Genomic DNA, 24,023 nt, shown 5'->3' on the forward strand with positions numbered 1-24,023 from the left:
CAAAAATGAGTTCCTTGATCACTAATCATAGCACGGGGTACACCAAACAAGGAGAAAATTTGAGACTTGACAAAACCTGCCACAACTTTAGCATCGTTAGTCTTGGTGGCCTTCGCTTCCTCCCCACTTGGAAACGTAGTACACCGCAAGGAGAATGTAAAGATTACCTCCTGAGTTGGGAAATGGGCCCATGAAATCAATGCCCGACACATCGACGATTTCACAATAAAGAAGAGAGTTTTGGGGCATTTCATTTTGTTGGGAGATATTCCCAACTCTTTGACACTTGTCACAAACCTTACAAAAAGCATAGGCATCACGAAAAAGACTTGGCCAAAAATGCCCACCACATGCATGAGAACGACAAAATTCAAGAATAGAAGCTACCTCACTTTCCGGAATGCATCTCCGGACAATTTGATCGGCACAATGTCTCCAAAGGTATGGATCATCCCAAACATAGTATCTTGCATCACTTTGTAGCTTATCCTTTTGCACCTTAGTAAATCTGGGGGGAAACTCATGAGACACAAGAAAATTCACAATGTTAGCAAACCAAGGGTGTACATCACGGATAGATTACAAGGCCTCATCCGGGAACTCTCCAAGAATAGCCTCTTGAGAGTGGGGTTTGTCCTCATCGTGGACAAGACGACTCAAATGATCAGCCACAAGATTTTCAACTCCTTTCTTGTCTTTAAGCTCCACCTCAAACTCACTAAGAAGCAAAACCCATCGAATGAGGCGGGGTTTGGCTTCCTTCTTTGGCATCAAGTATTAATAGCTGCATGGTCAGTGTACACAATGACCTTGGTTTCAAGGAAGTAGGACCGAAACTTTTCAATCGCAAAAACAACAGCTATCATTTCTTTCTTAGTGGTGCTATAGTTTCTTTGAGCCCTATTCAATGTCATAGATGCATAATGTATTACATGAGACACTCTACCACTCTTTTGACTCAAAACAGCCCCCACGGCATAATCACTTGCATCACACATGATCTCAAAAGGGAGAGACCAAATGGGGGCTTGAATGACGAGGGCCGAAGTAAGCTTCTCTTTTAAAGAGTCAACGACCTTCTTACAAGCATCATCAAACACAAAATTAACATCTTAAAGGCCTTCTTACAAGCATCATCAAACACAAAATTAACATCCTTTTGCAAGAACTTGCACAAGGGAGAGGACACCTTAGAAAAATCTTTTATAAACCTCCGGTAAAAACCGGCATGACCAAGGAAATACCTGACTTCACAGACACTAATAGGGTAGGGAAGGGATTGAATCACATCTATCTTTGCTTTATCCACCTCTATCCCTCTAGATGAAACAACATGACCCAACACTATACCTTGCTCAACCATGAAATGGCATTTTTCAGAACTTAGCACAAGATGAGACTCAATTCTACGCTTCAAGACAAGGGACAAATGGTACAAGCATTGATCAAAAGAGTCACCTTGAATGGTGAAATCATCCATGAAAACCTCTAGAAACTGCCCCACAAAGTCAGAGAAAATGCTTAACATACACCTTTGAAAGGTGGCGGGGGCATTACAAAGTCCAAAAGGCATGTGCTGATATGCAACGGTGCCAAAGGGACATGTAAATGTTGTCTTTTCTTGGTCCTCGGGAGAAATGGGCACTTGAAAATAGCCTGAGTATCCATTCAGGAAACAATAGAAAGCCCTCCCTGCAAGTCGCTCAAGCATTTGGTCAATAAAAGGGAGGGGGAAATGATCCTTTCTAGTTACCAAATTCAAACGACGATAATCAATACATACCCTCCACCCGGTTTGAGTTCGGGTGGGCACCATCTCACCATTGGCATTAGGAATCACTGTGAGACCACCTTTCTTTGGCACCACTTGCGTGGGACTTACCCATTTACTATCGGAGATGGGTTAAATAATACCCATTTGGCACAACTTGATTACCTCCTTCTTTACCACCTCCATCATGGGTGGGTCATAACGCCATTGAGGCTGCCTCACCGGTTTAGCTTCATCCTCCAACAAGATCCTATGCATGCATGTGGATGGACTAATGCCACGAATGTCTGCAATAGACCACCCAATTGCCATCAAATGCTCATTGAGCACCTCCATCAATTCGCTATCTTGCTCCAAGTTCCACTTGTTGGAAATGATAATTGGAAAAGTCTCTTTCTCACCTAGGAAGACATACTTCACATGCTCCGGGAGAGTCTTGAGCTCAACATCGGGGGCCTGCACAACAGAAGGAACCGATCTTGTGCTAGGCACAGTAAGCGGTATGGGCTTATAGTTTGAGGAATTCAAAGGGAGTTTGGAAAGCTCATTCAATTCAACAACAACTTCAAGCACATTATTTGGCAAATAAAACTCCAAAGAATCATCAATCAAACTAAAGTCCAAAACACTTTGCAAATGATCATCACGTAAGACATCAAACAGACCTTGAACACATGGCTCAAACACATCAATGGAACAGAGAGAGTAATCCTCAATATTAGGGTATATCATGGCATCATACATATTAAACTCAATGATTTGCCCATCAAACTGAATGGTTAGAGAACTGGTGTCACAATCAATCTTAGTCTTAGCCGTTTTCAAGAAGGGCCTCCCTAAAAGAATAGGGGTTGAATGCTTATCATGCTCCATATCAATCACGTAAAAATCAGCGGGGAAAGTCAACTTATCAACTACCACAAGAACATCTTCAACTACACCTCTAGGAATGGAAGAGGACTCATACAAAGAATAAGGAAGCACATTGATGGAGGCTCCTAAATCTAACATGGCCCTATCAATCTTAGTGTCACCAAGAGTTATAGGAATAGTGAACATGCCCGGATCATCACATTTCTTAGGCATTCTCTTTTGGAAAACAGCGGACACATGTTCACTAACCTTAACCGTTAGTTTCCCCTTAACACTACTTTTCCTCTTAATTGAACACATCTCCTTTAACCACTTAGCATATAAAGGCGCAGTCTTAATCAATTGCAACAAAGGAATATTCACATTACATTGGCTAAATGTTTCATAATTATCCTTAGAAAAATCAAGCTTACTATTGTCCTTAAGTGCATCGGGAAAAGGGGGTGTCGGTTTGTAATCCGGGAAAGATTTTATCTCTTGGTGAGAGCTAGTACTCACCACTTTTTCAACCTCTTTGGATGGAGTAAGAACCTCCACCTCCTCATCTTCTACTCTTGTCTTCTCTTCCACAACATTGCCCTTTCCGGGCGCATGATCAACAAGCTCCTTGCCACTTCTTAATATCACAACACTCACATTCTTCTTGGGGTTCACCTCGGTTTGAGATGGCAATTTTCCAGAATTTTGGGCCTCAAGCCTATTCATGACACTAGACATTTGGCCCACTTGTGTCTCCAAGTTGTAAATGCTTGACTTGGTCTCTTCCTGAAATTGCACCAAATTGGACTGCATGGCAGTCACATTTTTAGTCAAGGCTTTGATCATATCTTTGGTGGACATTGAGTTAGAGCTAGAGGATTGCCCTTGAGGTTGATATGGTTGCTTGAAGGGAGGAGGGCGATTTCCTTGTTGGAAATTTTGATTCCCTTGAAAGTTATGATTCCCTTGCTTGTAACTGAAAGCCGGATGATCTTTCCAACCGGGATTGTATGAATTGGAAAAAGGATCATACTTTCTCTATCCTTGATAGCCCACAACATTCACCTCTTGCAAGATTGGGCAAGAATCGGTAGGATGACCGGTATTGGAGCAAATTCCACAAGCTTTCACTTGTTGAGGATTGTTACTCATCATGAACTGCCGGAACATATTCTTAAGGTCGGACACCTCCGACTCCAAAGATGATTTAGAACTTGCAGCTTTAACACCCCGGGTGGCATTCCTCTTAGAATAAGTGCGGGAACTCTCAGCAAACTCACTTATGAGCTCCATGGCTTGGAGTGGGGTCTTGTTATCAATGTTACCCCCACAAGCAGCATTCACCATCCTTCTCTCATCCGGAATAAGCCCACCAACTAAGTATAACACAAGATCCTTCTCGGGAAAACCATGGTTGGGACAACAAGCAATGAGCCTCTTAAAACTCTATAAGTAGTCATAAAGGATCTCATCATATCCTTGCTCAATGTTGCTAATGGCCCTCTTAAGCTCATTGAACTTGCTTGAAGGAAAGAACTTCTCCAAGAAAGCCTTCTTCATCCCCCTCCATGTGTTGATACTATTGGGGCTTAAATGATAGAACCAATCATTAGCCTTATCCTTCAATGAGAAAGGAAAGGCTCACAGTTTGATTTGGTCCTCCGTAACACCCCTTGGCTGCATACTAGTACAAACAGTATGGAATTCCGAAAGATGTTTGATTGTATCCTCCCTATTTAAACCATGGAAGCTTGGCCGTAAATGAACAAGACCCGATTTTAACTCAAAAGTAACATTCTCCCCAAATTCCGGGTATCGGATGGCCAATGGTGCCTGGTCCATATTAGGAGCGGAAAGCTCCCTCAATGTCGGATCAACTCTTGGCGGCATCTCTTCTTCCTCAAGACCAATGTGATAAGGCAACTCACGGAAGTGATCCCGAATTTCCTTCCTCAACTAAAAGAGTGTTCTTTCGATCTCTGAATCAAAAAACAAAGCTCCTCGATTAGTAGAACGGGTGTGAACCATATGAAAGGTTCACACACCAAAAATAAGAAAAAACACACAAATAAACAACCCAAACACGCTGCCTTCCCCGGCAACGGCGCCAAATTTGGCGATGCCTAAGTTGTACCAGCTTTCGCGCAAATTAAATAAATACTGTCCTACACAAACATAGTATAAGGTAGCAAGGTTCGATCCACAAAGAAGTAGGGTTTGGTATGGTTAAACGTGTGCTATGGTAACAATGGAGGGGGGGGGGTTCACAGAAAAGTATAACAAAGAAAGACTAAGCAAACGGTGATGAAATAACAGACAAGTACTTGACAATCAATCTTAACAACCAATTCAAACTTTGATCATAGAACAACTCAATACCTATAGCTACTTGTATGCCCTATTGCGAATCAAAAGATTCAATCTCCCCTAACTTAGTGGTAAGATTAAGCAAGCGCTCTAATCTAATCCTTAATTGTTCAACAACCTAGCCCAAGCATTCTAGGTTCAACTAAACAATTAGATAACAACTAAGGAGATGTCAATAGGATAAATTAGCATTCACACAAGCGGTCAAACGCAATTTAATATGATGATTCCTCTTATGCACAACTATCCAAAAGCATGTGATATTTGGGCACAAAACTACAAACTCTAGATAATCTCAAAGCAGACAAATATCTAGATAGCAACGATTGTGAAAAGCCACAAGTTAAATAACCAGATTAACTCAAAGCACAAAACAATCTAGCATGAAGACTATGAAGAATCATCAAACATTCAAGCAAACAAAAGGTAAAGGTTAAACTCACAAAGTGGATGAAGAGGTTGCTCCAATTGATTAACCAAGTTGGGAAATTAGTTCTTCATAATCTAACTAAAAGACTATAATCTTTATTTGAATTGTTCTCCCCTAAAAACAGATGAAAAACGATACCTAAAACAAAAGACGAAATGTTCTTTTAATAAAAAAAAAAAAACAGAGGAAGACGAAAAGTTGATTCCTCGTAACAGGGGCTCCGCGATCGCGGAGGGAAGCACCGCGCCCGCAGAGGGGGTCCGCGCCCGCGGTGAGGTCGCAGAGAAGCTCTCGGAGTTTTCTTCATTAATTCGTCGCGCCCGCAGCGAAATCTCTCGCGACCGCGATAACCACCAGTACAACTTCTCATCAAAAAGGTTAAAAATGACTTGATCATACCAAAATGTTCAACAAGCACGAATCTCACTTCCTTGTTTCACTATCATAACTCTTCAAAGAGCTTCATCGACTTGCTAACTTTCCAACTTGAACTTTCTCCAACATAAATGAGCTCAAATGATTCAAAAGAGCAAATTACAACATAGTTGAGAAAAAGATCAATATCATTACAAAACTTGTGTCAAATCCCATTAGTAAGTAGTGAAAAAGTGTCAAGAATTCCATATAAACATGGCATATCAGTAAAGGAGTTTTGTCCCCTAAATACTAAGTATGTTTATGAATACTCTATTTTATTATTTATAGTGTTTCTCATGCGTAAAACACATCTCTAAGCTTTGTAATGAATGAAATTCTTTGATAGGAATTGGGCTAAAATAGACGCAGTTAAGAAGCAAAGGTTATATAACAAGATCTTGTAAATCATTGATGAAATATATACACTTCTAAAAATATTCCTCTCGTAACATAATATGATGTTTGCTGGAATTTAATTCATTTATCATTTATGGTGTCAAGAAAAGTATAATTTACCTTAAAAGGTTGGTGGAGAGGATATTGTTGACGTATCAAGCTTTCAATGTTCGTCTTTGTATAGACATTGGAGATTTAGGCTAAAGGAAAGATTCTATAGAGGCTACACAAAGTCACAAGCAAGACACAATAGACCCTTGACTATTGATAAAGACCAATGGGATTGGTTGATTGACAATCATTGGAGTACCGAAAAACAAAAGGTTAATTCCTTTCTCATGTTATCAGTTTACTTATAAAATTTCCTTTCTCATGTTATCAGTTTACTTATAAAATGTGCTAGACTGTTTTTCATTTAGTAAAAAGCAATCGTTGGTTTGACGCGTTTCATCAAATATTTACTAAAATTGTTTCTCATTTACTAAGATTTTTTCCCAATTTATTACTTTCACATGCACTTGTAGCATATTAGCAAAATTAATACAGAAAATAAGCTAAAGTTGACTGAAACACCAGCCAATGGCTCAAGATCTACAGCAAGAATAATGTATGACATGGTCGGTATTGTCTGTAATTCTCGCTTTCTTTATTATATGATGTACCATATGTTTCATTTGTTATATTATATGTAGATGAATTAGCCACCCGTTGTTCCGACCCAAGATCTTGAAGGATCATCCAAACCCGTTCAAGTGGAGCAAGAACCCATCTATGTTATATAATTTTGAGAATACCAAAAAGTAGGTTATTCAACTATGTTAAAATATCGATCATTACTTGATTTACGTCCTATTAAAAAGTAGCTGATAACGGTAAAGGTATAGCTCATGGTATAAACACTTGAACGTCAACAATAGGAACGATGAAGCAGTGACTGCTTGTCGTCTTACGATCAATATTCTCATTGCATTTATATTCCTTCATCCATTCCTTTCTTTCATCCTGTTTCTATTGTTGGTTAGGCTTCCTCTAATCGTAGTGTTTTCTTGTTAATTCTGCCTTTAATGAACTGTTCTTTATCTCCTGTTGATATAAAGATGTGACAGAATGGAGAAAAACTAGGGATGGTTAAAGGTAATGAGCTTAAGGTGCTATAATACACAGATAAGTAACCATCATGTTTGGAGGGAGAGAATAGATGAACAACCCCAGAACATTAACAAAAACTGCTTATAGTTCATGGGTATAGCAAAACTCGTCTTCCCCTTGAACATTGATATTTTCGTTCCAGCAGCAGATAATATAAGTTGCGACTACTTGTTGTCTTTCGATCAATGTTCTTGTTGCATTTATATTCCTTCATCCATTCCTTTATTTTCTCTTGTTTCCATTATTGGTTAAGCTTCCTCCAATCTCAGTGTTTTCTTATTGATTTTGCGTTTAATGAACTGTTCTTTATCTCCTGTTGATATGTGAACGCCCTTTAGTGAATGTCATTTTCTTCACCTTATAAGGATTTCTTTATCTTTACACCACTGGTATGAAGATAACCGTTAAGATTTTAGCCTCACTATTATGATTGAAGTAGTACTTACTTTCCATTTCCGAGGATACCAATGCCCCTGTAACGACTTGGACCATAATCTAATCATCCATGTTGCATCCCTTGCAGACCCCCCTTGCTGCAGCTTGCACCCCTTGAAGACCCCCTGCTGCCACCACCCCCTGCAGACACTCCCTTTACTGCCGCCACCCCCTGTAGACACTCCCCCTACTGCCACCACCCCCTGCAGACACTCCCCCTACTGCCACAACCCTATGCACTCTTTTAAGTGTATTTCCAAAAGATCTTCCCTCTTTTACTTTATTCCTTTTATTTGAATTTTTTTTCCCCCCTTTTTACCATCTCATGTCCCTATCATATGGCCCACCATTACATTATTAATTCAATTTTACTCCCTTTCTCTCTCCTACTTTAACTCCTTTTTATTTGTTTATTAATCTTAACCCCTTTTTGTCTCCTACTTTACCATCTCCATACCCCGCACAAATGGATCCTCCTTGGAATCTATAGGAATAGTAACAAGGAAGATCTTTAGGAAACGGAGGTAGTATGTAAATTGGGTATAACTTTTGATAAATAATTCGCAATATTATAAATTTTTTTACCCATTGGAAAGTTCTTGAAGTAAGTTTCATATACAATATAGTTTTACAATTTATGAAAATATATTTATTTAGATGAAAAATAACATATTATTTATTCTTTATTGTAAATAATATAAAAATTACTATAAAAATAGCCTATTATATGTAACAATAGCAATTATGTCTTTCAAAGCCATACTTTCAAAATTTGAGATATATGTTGTGTTCCCTGTTTTGAGTTTTGAGTGATGATAAACCACATTAAACTATTATATTGCATGCATGTTTCTGTTTACATGTGTAGGTGCCAAAGTACGAGTTCAATGGATAGAAAGACGAAGCTTGTGAAGCCAAGTCTTGAAGAATTGCATGAAGACCAAGATCATTTTGTAGCATTTAGGTCTTAGATGCAATGTAAGTGGTATAAAGGTTTTGATGCACTAAAGGTTTGAAACTAGAGAGATGAGCTAGTTGTGGATGACAAGAAACCTCGGTTACTTGTCATACACAACTACAAGTGGTTGTTTGGAACAGTCTGGGAACAAATCTGAACCAATCCTCTAGGTTTTACTTCATGCATTCGTATTTTAGGAAATTTTTTCTTTCCTCGCAAAATTACTTTTCAAAATACACGGATGCATGGTTTGTTGTGCAAGGAAGATTTCTTAAGTATGGCAAGTGTATTGTGTGATATTATACTGAGTATATTTTCCTTGGAATAATTTCCATAATTCTAAGGAAAATATACTCTCATAATATCACCTATTATTCACGAGCCAAAGGCTTACTTAAGGAGTTATGGCTAGTACACAAACCCCAAGCTTTTGCACGCATATTTTCAGAATACTCTAAGCAAAAGCATTTCATCTCTGAATCTCTTAAATCTAAGCACAAACCCTAATACCACATAGATCTTAAACTACTCTCATTCTAAGCGTGAAAGGTTGTTTGTTCTTGAGAGAAAACTTGTTGTAAGTGAGCAAATTGTGAGTTCAGTTTGCTGGGGAAGTTGATCGGGGATCAACTTCATTTGGACCATCATAGTTGGTGGTTGGGTCGAACTTCCATAGGTGAAAGTTGGGGAATCATCTTGTGCATAGGTGCATAAGTGATTGAGTGTAATTCTTTTGTTATTCTGAGTTGATTAATAAAAGAGTGAGTGAGTGGAAGACGTAGACTTATTAGAAGTCGAACCTCATTAAATCCTTGTGTTGTTTATTCATTGCTTTTATTTCCGCTGCTAGAGAACTGTTCCTTTAATGTTCTTACTATAATCGAAAAATTAACAACATTCGGACAAACACTCAATTCACCCCCCCCCTCTTGAGTGTCACTTGCACTTACAATATAGAAAGATAAAATATACATATATATAGTTCTGAACCTATAGAATATCATGATGACGTTACATGAAGAATCAAATGAAAGTTTGTCAACGACATTGTAGAGGTCTTATGCAATTAAATAATTATTTTATTCCTAGATATTTATTGTATACATATTATTTATGTTTTTATTTTTCCATATATATATATATATATATATATATATATATATCAGATCTTATTCTTTTCTCAATAAAATTAATTCTACTAAAACTAATTGAAAATTCAAGATTCGAGTTTCTAGACTATTTTAGGTGGCAAATAATAAAAAAGGGAGAAGTTTGATAAGTCTTGATATGGTCGTGATTGATGAAGATATTTATTGTCTTAAATAGTATTTTCGATTATTAATAGAGGTTGTTTTAGATTTAATTAATTTCATTCATTCATTTTGGCTTTCTTATCTTCTATTATGTATGGGTTAGTGTTTATGTGCTATATTAAAAGTTGAAGTTGTGGATGTCACTCATATTTTTTTTCTCTATTCTTTTTGTCCGGCATCTATTAAATTATTACCATCTACTTTCTTAAAGTATCATTCAGATATTTTACATGTTATGTGTTAGCTATTGTTAGTTATCTCCATTATTGGGATACTATGTAATAATAGGCTTAGATAAAATATTCAATTAAACACTTAAAATAAAAGGGTTAATTGGCGCGAACAGCACCAACTATTAGTTTGGTGCAAAAAAAGCACCAACTATTAGTTTGGTGCAAAAAAAGCACCAACTAGACGAGTTGCGGTTGACAACACAAACTTCATAAGATGGGTGCATTTAACAACATAAATGAAGCTTTTGGCCTAAGATTCCATCTACGCCGGGGAATCTTCAATATTTTAACATTTTTAGGGAATCTCTTCCACTGAATCAATTTCCCATTTATTTCCCTACCTTTTGCTCCCAAAATCATGTGACCCTCATTTAACTATTTTAAACCCCAAAATTTCTTTCCCTAAATTCAACTCTACTCCAAGAAAATCCCCGAATTGATTTTCTCTTCAAAACCCTAGATGTTGAAGATGAGTGCCAAATCTTCAACAAATTTCATTCCAAAGGTAACATTCCATTTGTAACTGTGGAAGATTATTTTATTTCATAAGGTAACATTCCATTTCATTCAACTTCTTTATTGTTTGGAGAACATCAGGCAATCCATTGCTACGACGTATTTGAATCGAGCATCCTTTATATGACTTCTTCTTTGAATTTGTTGAAGATTTGGCACTTATCTTCAACATCTAGGGGTTTGAAGAGAAATTTAATTTAGGGGTTTTCTTGTAGTAGTGTAACGGCTCGAAAACATAGCCTTGAGAAAACACTTCGACCACTCTACATGTGAGCGCCAAAAATATTACATGTACGTATTCGTAATATTATCATAATTAAAGTAATCGTTTTTTGAATAAGAAATTGCTTGCATTTCATCTATGATCATAAAATGGTTTGAATAGCAGTAAAGTTATCGTATGACCATAGTAGGACAAGAAGAGTGAAGGACTACCTATGTTACAAGGTAGTTAAATTTTCTAGGAGGATAGGAGGAATAAATAAACGCTGGAAGGAAATTTCGAAGACAACATTGATGAAGGAAAGAAAAAAAAACCAAGTCTTATTTCAGATTTGGGACCTTGAAGTAAAACCACTATAAGGCCCTTGAATTAAGGAGGGAAAAATCTAAAAGTAATTGTATTGAGCCCTTCCATATGTGGAATAAGAATATATATCATTTGGTTGGGTTAGGAAGGGGTTTTTAGATCCCAAACATATGATAGAGTTGGATTAAGGGCTGCTGGACAGCAACTCAAAGAGGAGACATTATCTCATTTAAAATTAAGAGGAAAGTGGAATTTGGGAATGAAAATAAGTAGTAGACAACCCTAGGTTGACAACACAACTCTCAAAGCTCTTAAGTTCTACTATTTTGGCATTACCCACTCTCTCTCTTCCCTCGGCTTGCAACCCACCAGAGGTGAGACTTCTCTCCCTCTTCCTTTTCTTTTCTTCTCTTCTTCTTTCACTAGTAGAAAAACGCCGATTTGCGTCTCCTGATGTGCGTTGCACTGACACGGAAGTGACGCAAAAAACCTATTTACGTCGCATGACAAACAGAGTACGACGCAAAACATCAAAAACCATATCAGGATACGAGCAATATGCGTCGCATCCTCAGTATGTGCGACACATATTACCTTTTTGCGTCGCATGCTACTAATGTGCGACGCATATTGCTGCGTGTAGTGGGGAGTAAAGTGAGGCCAATGTGCATCGCACTAGGGGATGGGTGCGGCGCACAAAGGTAATGTGTGTCGGACCCTCTGACCTGTCCGACGCAAATTACTTCCCTCCTTTTTGTAAATTTCCCAACGGCCTTTTTTTTTTTTCGAGCCCTAACTCAATACAACTGCTGCTCTACTCTCTCTCTCTCTCTCTCTCCTGCGACACCCTCGTTCACACTCAAACAAACCGGCGCTCACACTCTCGCTGGCGCACCCTCGCTCACAATCTCGCCGGCGCACCCTCAATCTTATCGGCGACTTCCTCTTCTGGTGCGACTCTCTCTCCCCCTCTCTCTCATTCTCGGTCATTACTCTCGCCAGTGCCCTCTTCACCGGCGCACCCTCGCTCACATTCTCGCCGCCGGTGACGACTCCCTGCATCGGTTCTCTCTCTCTTACGTATCTCGGTCTAAGTTGCTTGTCGCATCGGTTCTCTCTCTCTCAATCTCCCTTCGCTGCACCGGTTCTCTCTCAATCTTTGCCGGCATTTACAGCGACTTGCCGCCGCCACGGACTGACTTGCCGCCGTCGGTCCCGCTGCCGGCAATGTATGTATTTCTTGGTTTTTTTGTTTTTTTTTGTATTAATGTATATTAATCATGTATTTTCAAGTTATTTTAATTTTTTTAGGGGTTGCTTTGAATAATTTTAGTTCTAATTTTTGTTAAGGGGTTAAAATTAGAATTCAAATCATGATACACATGTGTGAAATAATTTTGAGATTATTTTAGGATATTGTAGCTGATGAATTTGTATAGTTTGTGTAGTATATAGTTTCTTGAATGCTCTCTTTAGAATTATGTGCTTCAATTATGAGTTAGAATTCTTGAATGCTCACTTTAGAATTTGTATTCCTTTACATTGTAGTTTAGTTGCCACCTTAGTCCTCATCGATTTGTCGGTGCTCCAAGCTCGCGTCTTTGTGCTTGTCCTCGCTACTCCTTGAAAGCAGAGGTATGCATTATAGCTTTTGTTATATTTTTTTATTTATGTTAATGTAACCATTAGTTTGGATTTAGGAATGTATGTATGTGAATTGTTTGGTTAATATGTGATTGGGAAAGTAAATGTTGAATCATAACCAAACCTATATGGACATACCTTAATGGGGTGGGGAGGGAAATCTAAGGAATGGATTGGTTTGTGTTGTTTTATTGCAATGTGCGTCATTTGCCTAGATACCCGTTCGAGGCTTACTCATTAAGAGTAAGTCTTGAATAGTCCCCGGTTTGGGACTGTCTTTGAGTTTCTTATCTCACTTAGGATGTGAATGAATGGTTGGTTTTTGATTCTAAGAAAGATCCGGCTCATTTCCCTAAGCGTTCTCTAGGTACATATGTTGATAGTTTAACTACTATCTTCATCGTGTACTTGGAGAACTGTAGGGAAGTGCTGCCGGATTTTTCTTAGAATTGAAAACCAAATGCTCATTCACTAGTAAGATGAGAAACTCAATGATGGGTTAGGTTGGAGTGATAAGGACCCAAATGGTCATGACTGCATTTGATAAACCACTTTGAATGATGTGATCGATTGTATTCTTGTTTGGTGTCTCTAGTGTCTGAATATGGACCGAAACTGGATGTATGGTAATCGCATTTCGGCGACATTTCTACAAGGGGTTAATGAATTTATCAGAGTTGTGTTAGAACATCAATCGGAGAATGGGTCAAAGTTAGTCTTGTGTCCTTGTTGTGATTGCAATAACTCAAGGTGTATCGTGATATGGATCAAATTAAAGATCATTTGATTCGTCGTGGGTTTAAGAGTAACTATACTAGGTGGACATGGCATGGAGAGTTTTATGATGTGGGTATGAGCTCCACTAGCTTGTGTGATGATTTGCATGTTGATGAGGTTGAGGTTGAGGTTGAGGTTGAGATTGAAGGAGATGGTGATAATGATAATGAGAATGATAGGGTAGATGATGAAAATTATATGATAGATGATGAAAATGATATAGTAGATGAGATGTTGCACAGTTTGGAGGATGAAAGAACCGATCGTCGGCATATGTATGATAGTATTTTAAGTGCAGCGGAAAAACCTATGTATCCGGGGTGTAAGAATTTCACTAAACTTTCTGGAATCTCACATTGTTCAAATGAAATCGAAGCATAGTTGGACAGATAAAAGTCTAAGTGAGTTGTTCACTTTTTTCAAGAATTGCTACCTGAAGGGAATGAAATGCCCAACTCTACCTACGAGGCAAAGAAATTGTTGTGTCCATTAGGTATGGAATATGAGAAGATACATGCATGTCAAAATGATTGTGTGTTGTATCGAAACGAGTACCAGAATTGCGTGAGTGTCCTAGGTGTGGAAGTCTCGATACAAGGTAAAGAGAATAATTATGAGGGGATGAGAAAGAAAGAAACTCCGCGAAGGTTCTTTGGTATCTACCAATCATTCCGAATTTAGGCTTTATTTTCGGATGAAAATAATGCTAGATTACTAAGATGGCATGGGACGAGAGGAAGAAAGATGGATGCTTAGACATCCGGCCGATTCTCCGCAATGGAGAAATATCGACCGAAAGTTTCCCGGTTTTGGTAAAGAACCTCGAAATCTTAGGCTTGGACTTTGTACAGATGGGATGAACCCATTTGGCACACTAGGTACCCAACATAGCACTTGGCCGGTTCTGGACTTTGTACAGATGGGATGAAGCGTAAATTTATTATGCTATCGCTTCTTATTTCGGGTCCTAAGCAACCCGAAAACGACATAGATGTGTATCTTGACCACTCCTTCAAGATCTGAAATTGTTGTGGGATGAAAGTGTTTCCATGTTCGATGCGTATGCGAAAATGACTTCACATTGCGTGGCCATATATTTTGCACGATTAATAGATTTCCCGGCTTATGGGAATTTTCAGGGATACGGTTAAAGGACAAAGGCATGCCCTATTTGTGATGAGAATATGATTGAAAGCGGTTACATCATTGTGGGAAGAATGTGTACCTGCATTATCGTACATGGCTTCCTTTAGATCATCCATTCCGTAAGAAGAAAAAGTTGTTCAACGGAAAAGTGGAGATGAGAGAAGCCCCTGTACCTTTACGTGGAAAAGAGGTTTCTAATAGGGTAAAGGATATTGAAACAATTTTTGGCAAGCCCTTCAAAGTGTCTCAAGGAACTTATACAAGAAAAGATCTAAGTTTTGGGACCTTCCGTATTGGGAATGTTTGGAAGTCAGACATTGTCTTGATTTAATGCACATTGAGAAAAATGTTTGTGATGCCATTGTCGGAACATTGTTGAATATGCCCGGGAAGAGAAAGGATGGAGTTAAAGCTAGGAAAGACATGGCTGAAATGGGCAGACCAGAACTAGCACCTCAGGAGCGGGGACAACGCTATTATCTTCCACCAGCTTGCTACACTTTGTCTAAGAAGGAGAAAACTAGTTTTTGTGAGTCCCTGCATAGGTTAAAGGTTCCTGCTGGATACTCGTCAAATTTCCGAAACCTTGTTTCACTGAAGGACTTGAAACTTGTTGGTTTGAAATCTCATGATTGTCATATCTTGATGCAGCATATATTACCTGTTGCAATACGAGGAATTTTGCCTTCCCAAGTAAGATATACAATCACAAAATTGTGTTTCTTCTTCAGAACTATCTCTACCAGGTGATTGATCCTAACATTCTAGATAACTTGCAAGCCGATGTAATAGAGACGATGTGCCGATTTGAAATGTACTTTCCACCTCATTCTCTTGACATCATGCCTCATTTGATAATCCATCTTGTCAGAGAAATTAAACTTTGTGGGCCCGTTTGTATGAGGTATATGTGGCCTTTTGAAACATATGGGTACTCTTAAAGTGATGAATCCAGCTAGACCAGAAGCAAGTATTGTCCAAAGAACAGTTGCTGAGGAAGTATCTGAATATGCAAGTCAGTATTTAGCACGTGCACAAGCAATTGGTTTGCCAAAATCTAGACATGAAGGAAGGCTTGAAGGTTGTGGTACCATTGGGAGAAAAAGATTGTGTCTTGATGGAGAGTTGAAAAGAAAAGCAGAATTGATTGTGTTACAAAATCTGAAACAAGTTCATCCTTACTTAGATGAGCACATGACTGTGCTTAGTGTTCAGTATCCATTGTTTAATGAACGTGACTTGATGATTGAGCATAATCGGACGTTCGTTGATTGGTTTAAAGAACGAGTTATGAACCAATTATCTGATACTCCTAACGATGTATCGATACTTGAAATGGTTGGCATATGGGTCAAAGACGCAAGTTCTTTCCTATGAGGGGTATGACATCAATGGTTATACATTTTATACTAAACGGCAAGATGACAAATCCACGATGCAAACAGTGGTGTTATGATGAGGCTTTGTCATCAGATATAAAAGTAAAAGAGATAGAACAATTGTTGAGACAATGAAGTCTTACTATGGGTTCATTGAAGAGATATTAGAACTTGACTATGTTGACTTCAAGATTCCGTGTTCCAATGCAAGTGGGTTGATATTCGTCGTGGTGTGAAGAAAGATGAACATGACTTTTTTACATTAGTCAATTTCAGCCGGTTAGGACATCATGAAGATAACTTAATATTGGCATCACAAGCAAAACAAGTATTCTACATGGTTGACCCTGCCGATTCAAAATGGTTTGTTGTCATGGAAGGAAAAAGGAGAATACTTGGAATTGATGATGTACACGATGAAGAAGATTACGATGCACAATTCAATGAAGTCATTGCTTCGTCATAGTCATTCCAAGTACATTAGGGAAGATCTAGACACAAATTACATTCGTCGAGACCACAATGAGGGATTTTACGTTGGCAAAGAAATAGCTGATTAATAGGTAAATTATGTAATATTAACACAACTACTAATGTTTATAATCTTTAATTATTTATTTTGTGTTTTGCATGTTCAAATAATTGTGTATTAATTTATTGATTAATCTAACATGTACATGGTTTCAGGTGTAGTGATGGAAGATGAGATAATGCATGATGCATCTGATGAGCCCCAGATTACTGATGCAGCTGTTACGAAGAAGAAAGTGAAGGCCAAGAGGTCCTACAAAAGGGATACGTTCCAAACCCGGCATTTAGAGAGTTCTTGCTTGGGATGAGTGGATACGTCCGATTGGGCGCTATGCTGGTGAGATCGGTAGAAGCAAAGTGTCTATCTTGTACGACACTTGGGATGATGTTCTAGAAGGCACAAAAAACACTTTGTGGGAAGATGCTAAAGTAAGTAACCTTATTCTTTTAATAAACTAATTGAGATTATGTTTATTATTTAATCGTTTATTATTAATTGGTTTATTTTTGTATATTGAAAAGAGAGTTTGGAATATAAGAGGTTGTTTTGAAGAAACCAGATGTCTTGACTACATGTGATAAATGGTGGAGAGATTTCAATTCAAGATTGGTGACCAGATGGATCACAAAAATGAGGAATGGGCCTAACAATGATAGGCGACCATACGTGATGTATCCTTTCATCACGCGAGAGATCTGGGACAAGTTTGTAGAAAAATGTAGCTCTAAGGAGTTCCAGGTATGTAATATATAATATGAAATTATATTATCATTACGTTCTTTAATATTGACTAGTTACTAAATCCTATATTAGGCTAAAAGTGAAAAAGCAAGAATCTCTCAGGCTGCTAACAAGCATCCTCATTTTTTGGGTCAAAAATCATATGCGGAGATGATTCCCATTTGGCAAAGCAGAGGGTATATCCCTTCCGCTACAGCATCATCTGTTGACTCATCTACATCATCATTGATTCCTCCTTGCCAGATCGGACATTGCCTTGGCTTCTCGCGAGATCGAAAAAAGATAAGGATGGAAATTTCTTCTTTCCTAATGAAGAAACAAAAAAGTTAAAAGAGTCCATTGTAAGCATTGTTCAAATTTTATAATGTTTTTCTTGTCTACTTACTCGTTCTCTACTAATCATATGATTTTTTTTAACTTGAACGCAGGATGATTGGAAAAAGAAAGAAGCTGAAGGAGAGTTTGTTCCAAGTCGGATGGATGATGCTCTTTCACGTGCTCTGCAGAGGAAAGACCGACCTGGGCGTGTGTTAACAGCTGGGCGTAGCATTGGGATTACATCTGTTTGGGGAGATCCTGATTGGAGCAGTACTGCTCGCAAGGGTAGGGGCATGGATGATGAAGAGATTCAGGCATTAGAGGCTAGACTGAGTCAAAGAGTTAGAGAACAGACATTAGAGACGAACTCGAAGATAGATGCATTAGTTTAAGAAAGGTTAATGGCTTTTGCGACGCAATTAGGTATTCAAGTACCAACTCCTTCCACTCCAGTCGTTCCTAGTAGTGTCAATCGGGGGGCAATGATCCATTTGTGGAGTTCCAGGTATATTGTCATTTTATATATGTTCTAATTATTATATTATGCTTCTAAAACACTTAATTGATGTCATTCTTCTCTTATTGGATGTTAAGAGTCAAGTTCCATGTCGCTTGGCAATAGCGGATGTCTCGGGACCGATAATTGTAGCCGAGGGTACCGTCCATCCACGACAGGAGTCATCCTCACACTCTACAACTGCCGTGAGAGTATTTGTTGATGATTTTTATGCGGATTACGTAGATGTTCCAGTTCCACTCTCTACTCCATTCATCACGAAACTCAGTCAAGCTGAGGGTTCTGTCATAGAATGGCCAAAAGTTGGTATTTTTAGTCAGATAATCAGGTAACTTATGTTTAGTATTATGATTAGTATATAATAAGAAATCTAAATGTATATACTTAGAAATCTTGATTTATATAAACCAAATAATCTTTATTTTATATATAATATGAATTAAAAAGAAGTCGATTTGAATTAGGAACATATATACCTAAAGAAGGTGCGAAGAAGAAAGAAAAAAAAAACAGTTGCTAATTATCCTTGCACCGATGAGTCTGCAAATAGACACATAGATCCATTGATTAGCTTGTCACTTGAGGATATGTCTGATGCGGTCAAGGAGATGCATCAATTGTTTTACCAAAAACCCGCAGATGAGCCTTTTAGTATCGAAGTTAGTAGGAGTTCCTACTTCAGCTATACTACTGATCAGATGATCATTCTCTCCCGACAAGATGTTTTCTAACTTCTGACGGGAGAATGGCTTAATCTATCCATTTTGCAAGTATTTTTGATGTGAGATTTCTCAAACTCTAAACTAATGAAAATTGATATTTATTATTATTACTGGCATCTAACTATAAATATTTGGAATGTAGGTACTTGTCAGATGATAATGAGGTGAATGGAGATTCAAATATTGGTTTCATGTGTCCTAGTATGATTTCGGAGTTCATGCTACGCCATGAACCAGATGCCGCGATCAGCTACATGCAAAGGACAATGAAAGTCAATCGAGAGATGACATACATCATGCTTCCGTACATTGAAAAGTATGTTGGTTACACTAATTTTTGCTTTGTTTTATCTTTATATATGAACTCATAGTTAAAGTATATGTTGAACATCACATTTTGTTGCATGCTTTAGGCAACATTGGATTCTTATCGTCCTTTCTCTATTCAAAAAAACCGTATATGTATTTGATTCGCTTAAGAGATCAGATAGATCCTTAGCTATCAAGGAACCGATGCATACGTAAGTTAATAATTCTTATAATTCTTACAAGTATTTTATGATCTTTCAAATACTTTATAAATTGTAATTCTTTTATTGTACTTAGTGCATATACATCATTCTTGCGCCTTGAAGGTATCAAAATAGCAACAAAATTGTCTTGGATATCTATGAAGGTAAAGCTCTTATGGTTTTGTATTTGATACGCATTTTATAGTTCTATTTAATATTTCTTAATTTTTCGATTCTAATATGTGTATTTAAATGTGGTGTAGTGTGCCCAACAAACGGGAGGAGATGAATGCGGCTATTTCGTTATGAAATACATGTTTCTAATCGTCCGCTTTCTCTATGAGTCAAATGATTTGAAGAAGGTATATATATGTTGTAAATTCGTTACTTTACTTATATAATTTTAAAGTTTATTAACTAAGTTAACATATTTATAGAATTTTCCTCCAAGCGTTGAGCCATACACCATAGATGATATCAACGAACTCAAAGACCATTTTGCGCAATACTTTAAACATCTCGTGGGAGAAGAAAAGGCCAAGTAACTTGTTAGTGTAGTAAGTGTAGTAGTTGTACATTGTTGGTTGATTATTGCAACATTGGTTGAACATTGCAACATTGGTTGCTTGCTTGAGATCATTTGAGATGTATTGAAACAGGTTTTGATATATATATATATATATATTTTTCCCAACGATTTCTTGGGTTATCCATATTACAAAGGAGACTCTGCCGAATTTTCCCCTCACAATTATTAATATGAATGCTTGTTTAGTCTTGATCATCAAATTTTAGCAATATGTAAACAAACCAACAAAAAAGATGAAAAAAACGAAAAAAAAAATTAATCAAACATTTGTGTCGCACATGGCACAAAGTGCGACGCAGAATGCGCATAATGTGCGTCGCACATTTCACAAGGTGCGACGCACATTGGTTATGTGTGTCGCACCCAGGCAATGTGCGACACACATTGCCCTGCCATCCCAGGCTAGCCGGGGGGGGGGCAATGTGCGTCGCACATTGCCTGGGTGCGACGCACATTACCAATGTGCGTCACACCCTCCCCAGGCTAGCCTGGGATGGCAGGGCAATGTGCGACGCACATTGCCTGGGTGCGACGCACATTACCAATGTGCGTCGCACCAAATCAAGGTGCGACGCACATTTTGCTGGCTGTTGGGGATGGAATTGGGGGGCTTAGAAGACCAATTTGCGTCACACCGTATACACGGGTCCAGGGTCCGACGCAAATCGACCTTTTTCTACAAGTGTTTTATGTTCATTGTTTTAAAATCACTTTGAGGAAACCTAATCTAGTGTTTGAATGCAACTTTTATAGAAAAAGAAGACTTGGAGTAAAGTTCTTTTGAAGCATTATAAGAAGATTTAGAGGAAACCATCCTCATAGAAAGGTAAGAAATTAAAAAAAAAAAAAAAGAGGAAAAGAGTGTTTGAAGTTGGAATTTAGGTTTAGATCATGAAATTGATGACATGCATTGGTGAAATTGTGTAGGTACTTGGGTATTGAAGCCTTTGAAGGTTAAAGAACATAGGACAAAGGTTCACGTACTACTAAGGAGAATTAAGGTATATAAGAATGCCCTCTTTCTATTACACCCTCTTATTATTATTGGTGAAAATATGATGGATTGTATCACAAATATGATTATATAAACCAAATTGATGAAATTAGTACATGCATGTAAAATTTTGAACCATGGTTATATTTGCATGTGATTTATTTTGGTTTTTAAGTAACATTTGTTATTCATCCATCCAAGAGAGGAAGAAAGTCAAACTAGTATAATGAAAATAAGAAATTTGGTTAATATGTGATTTTGAAATATGTTATAAGTATATAAGTCAATGCATGCATGTTTATCAAAATATGGAATTCTTGACGTTTTAGGAAGATTTTTACTTCTATTCGATTTTCATGAAGGAACCCTCTTAGAAACGAAATCTCTTTAAATTGGGGCGAATTGATGAATATTGTTCTCGGTTTTGGAATGACCAGTTACTGTAACTTGCATTTTAGACCCCCGAAACATGATTTTTATCCTTTTGCTATTTCACAAGAACATGTTTACAACAAAAAGTTCTTGAGGATAGATTTTGAAATTTCCGGATTTGAAGTTTTTAAAAGAAAGTTATGTACATTTTAAACTCATTGTTTGTGCTGTAATTTTTTTGACGACAGTTTCGCATGTTCAAATTAAATCAATCTTTTTGATAACGTTTAAAAGATCTTATTAAGAACTTATAGGGTTAGCATTAACAGTAAAGATTTGATTATTTTATTATATTTTTACACCTAACTAGTATGTGACATTATTACTGTAAACTAAATATTTCAAGAGAATATGCAAGTCTTGCAACCAATAGCAAAGCTATATTAGTCATGATTCTTTTTCCCCCCATGCATGAATATTTTTTTCTTTTAACATGAGTGATAATTGATAAAACTATGGATGAAAACTATTTGTGTAAATAAATTGTGGAAGCATTTGGTAAAGGCCGAGACTAATTACGGTACGATATGAACAACGACAAACCCTTGGAGGATGGGTGATCTCCTTCCGAACCCTCGTTGGGTGGGTGAAGTCCAGCAAAAAATAAAAATGGGACATGTCCTAGTTAAGGCTTGCAAGCATAAGAATTTAAAACGGTGGGGTGACGACCTTCAATAGTTTAGAGATAGTCGGCTTCTTGTGTAAGGAGTCCCTCTCTATTCGTGTTCTCTTTGCCCAAGTATTTAAACGGTATTGACCTAAAGGAGTTTTGAATAACTTAAGTGGTGACTTCATGATACACATTCTTATTCTAAAGCTTTTGCACGAGAATAGTAATCCTAATCTTATAGTAAACACTCTATTTGTAAAACATGTTGTTTTTAATATAACTTGTCTACATAAGGTGCAAGCCACCAAAAATGAATTTAGAGGTGGACTTTTGTACTCAATTGTTGTTGATATTTGTTCTTGAACCTGTCCTGATGGGGACAGGGTTGTAATAGATTGCAGGAAGATCAAAGGAGGTGGGATGACTACTTCCTTGTTTTGCCATGGTCGTATAAGACGACGTCACTTTGTGAAGTCTTTTGTTTTGTTTGCTCCTTAGTGAATCTCCATCTCTTTGGAGAGTAACTTGATATATGTACTAATTGTTTATGTATTTTTGAATGGTCTTCTTTTAAAGATAAATGATGGTGGTGTTGTAATAATAATAATTATAATTACTAAATCTTAAGTAAGTTGTTGTAACTAAATTAGCACATGTACCATGTGATAGCTCCAACTGGTTTAAACACGTTTTCGCGACGCACATAAAAGGTATTATGATGTTTTAAAAATTATGTGGTTGTTACGAGTAGAGTTGAATTTAGGGAAAAAAATTTGCGGTTTAAAAGAGTTAAATGACGGTCACGTGATTTTGGGAGCAAAAAGGACGGAAAATAAAAGGGAAATTGATTCAGTGGGAGAGTTTGGATTCCGTCTGCATATAGCAGGCAACAACTGCTTCTTCCTCGGACAGTTCAGGGACCCTGAAGTTCAGGTCGAAAATGGGTTCTACCCCTCGTCGGACGGTTGGAATCCCCAGTCACCTCCAAAAAATACGAAGGCAAACTCCCTCATAAACCCTTTTTGCGAAGAGGGAAGTCGAGAACACCCTTGTACCCTTGTCGGATTTGAAAGTACCACAACCTGGGCCAATTTCACTGAGCATCATCTTGATCAATTTAAACATGTGCCTCCAGAGGGTGAGGGTTGGTCGGACGCTCAGCATCGCACAAATGACCTGGACGGCTATGATTCCCCCCAAGAGTTAGGGGAAATCTGACTGATGGTCAAATTATACGCGTTCAGTAGTTCCTTCACATAGGCGGTCAGAGGAAACTGAAGACCCATCTCCAATGACTGAAAAGAAACCTCTGTATAGCCGGGGGGCGGAGTCAATACCGTATGAAAGGCCTCCGGTCGGACAAATAAATAAGGGTCCCTTATCTGAAAATGAGTCGCTTGCCCCTCGGATCGTCATGGGAAGCCTTCAGCAAAGAAGGCAGAGGAAATTTCGTACCCGGACCACCTTTTGGATCCAGATCGGGGTACTCCGGTCGGCCCGAGGTGGAAGTCTCTTCCTCATCTCCCGACATAATGGCCCTCACTACACCATCAGTAATATATTTGTCTAAGTAACTTGTTGAGGATGGAAAGGCAAGGGACACTTCCCAAGGGAAGGGAATAGCGCCCTCGGCCTCCTCCTCCACTAACGATTAAGGGCTCGAAAGCAGGACCGCATCGGGAATGGCCGAGGGGTCGAAGCAACTTATTAGGGTGGACACCAACGTTATTCACATCCCCTCACC

At 38.1% G+C, this 24,023-nt stretch overlaps 2 protein-coding genes across 2 annotated transcripts; one reads left to right on the plus strand and one right to left on the minus strand.

Moving 5' to 3' along the window:
• Window positions 1–770: 770 nt before the first annotated feature.
• On the minus strand, window positions 771–3,484 carry LOC104884262 (uncharacterized). Its single transcript, XM_010668886.1, has 3 exons — window positions 1,937–3,484; window positions 1,190–1,495; window positions 771–1,076 (listed from the first exon to the last, which is right to left on the minus strand). Exons 1-3 carry the CDS (start codon window positions 3,482–3,484, stop codon window positions 771–773), a joined length of 2,160 nt encoding a protein of 719 aa, XP_010667188.1.
• Window positions 3,485–17,451: 13,967 nt separating this feature from the next.
• Window positions 17,452–18,295, plus strand: LOC130589706 (uncharacterized). Its single transcript, XM_057391202.1, has 3 exons — window positions 17,452–17,582; window positions 17,658–17,851; window positions 18,175–18,295. Exons 1-3 carry the CDS (start codon window positions 17,475–17,477, stop codon window positions 18,293–18,295), a joined length of 423 nt encoding a protein of 140 aa, XP_057247185.1. The 5' UTR covers window positions 17,452–17,474.
• The last annotated feature ends 5,728 nt before the right edge of the window (window positions 18,296–24,023 follow it).

This window comes from Beta vulgaris, chromosome 1 (assembly GCF_026745355.1).
Source record: "Beta vulgaris subsp. vulgaris cultivar EL10 chromosome 1, EL10.2, whole genome shotgun sequence".
In the NCBI taxonomy this organism is placed as follows: domain Eukaryota; kingdom Viridiplantae; phylum Streptophyta; class Magnoliopsida; order Caryophyllales; family Amaranthaceae; genus Beta; species Beta vulgaris.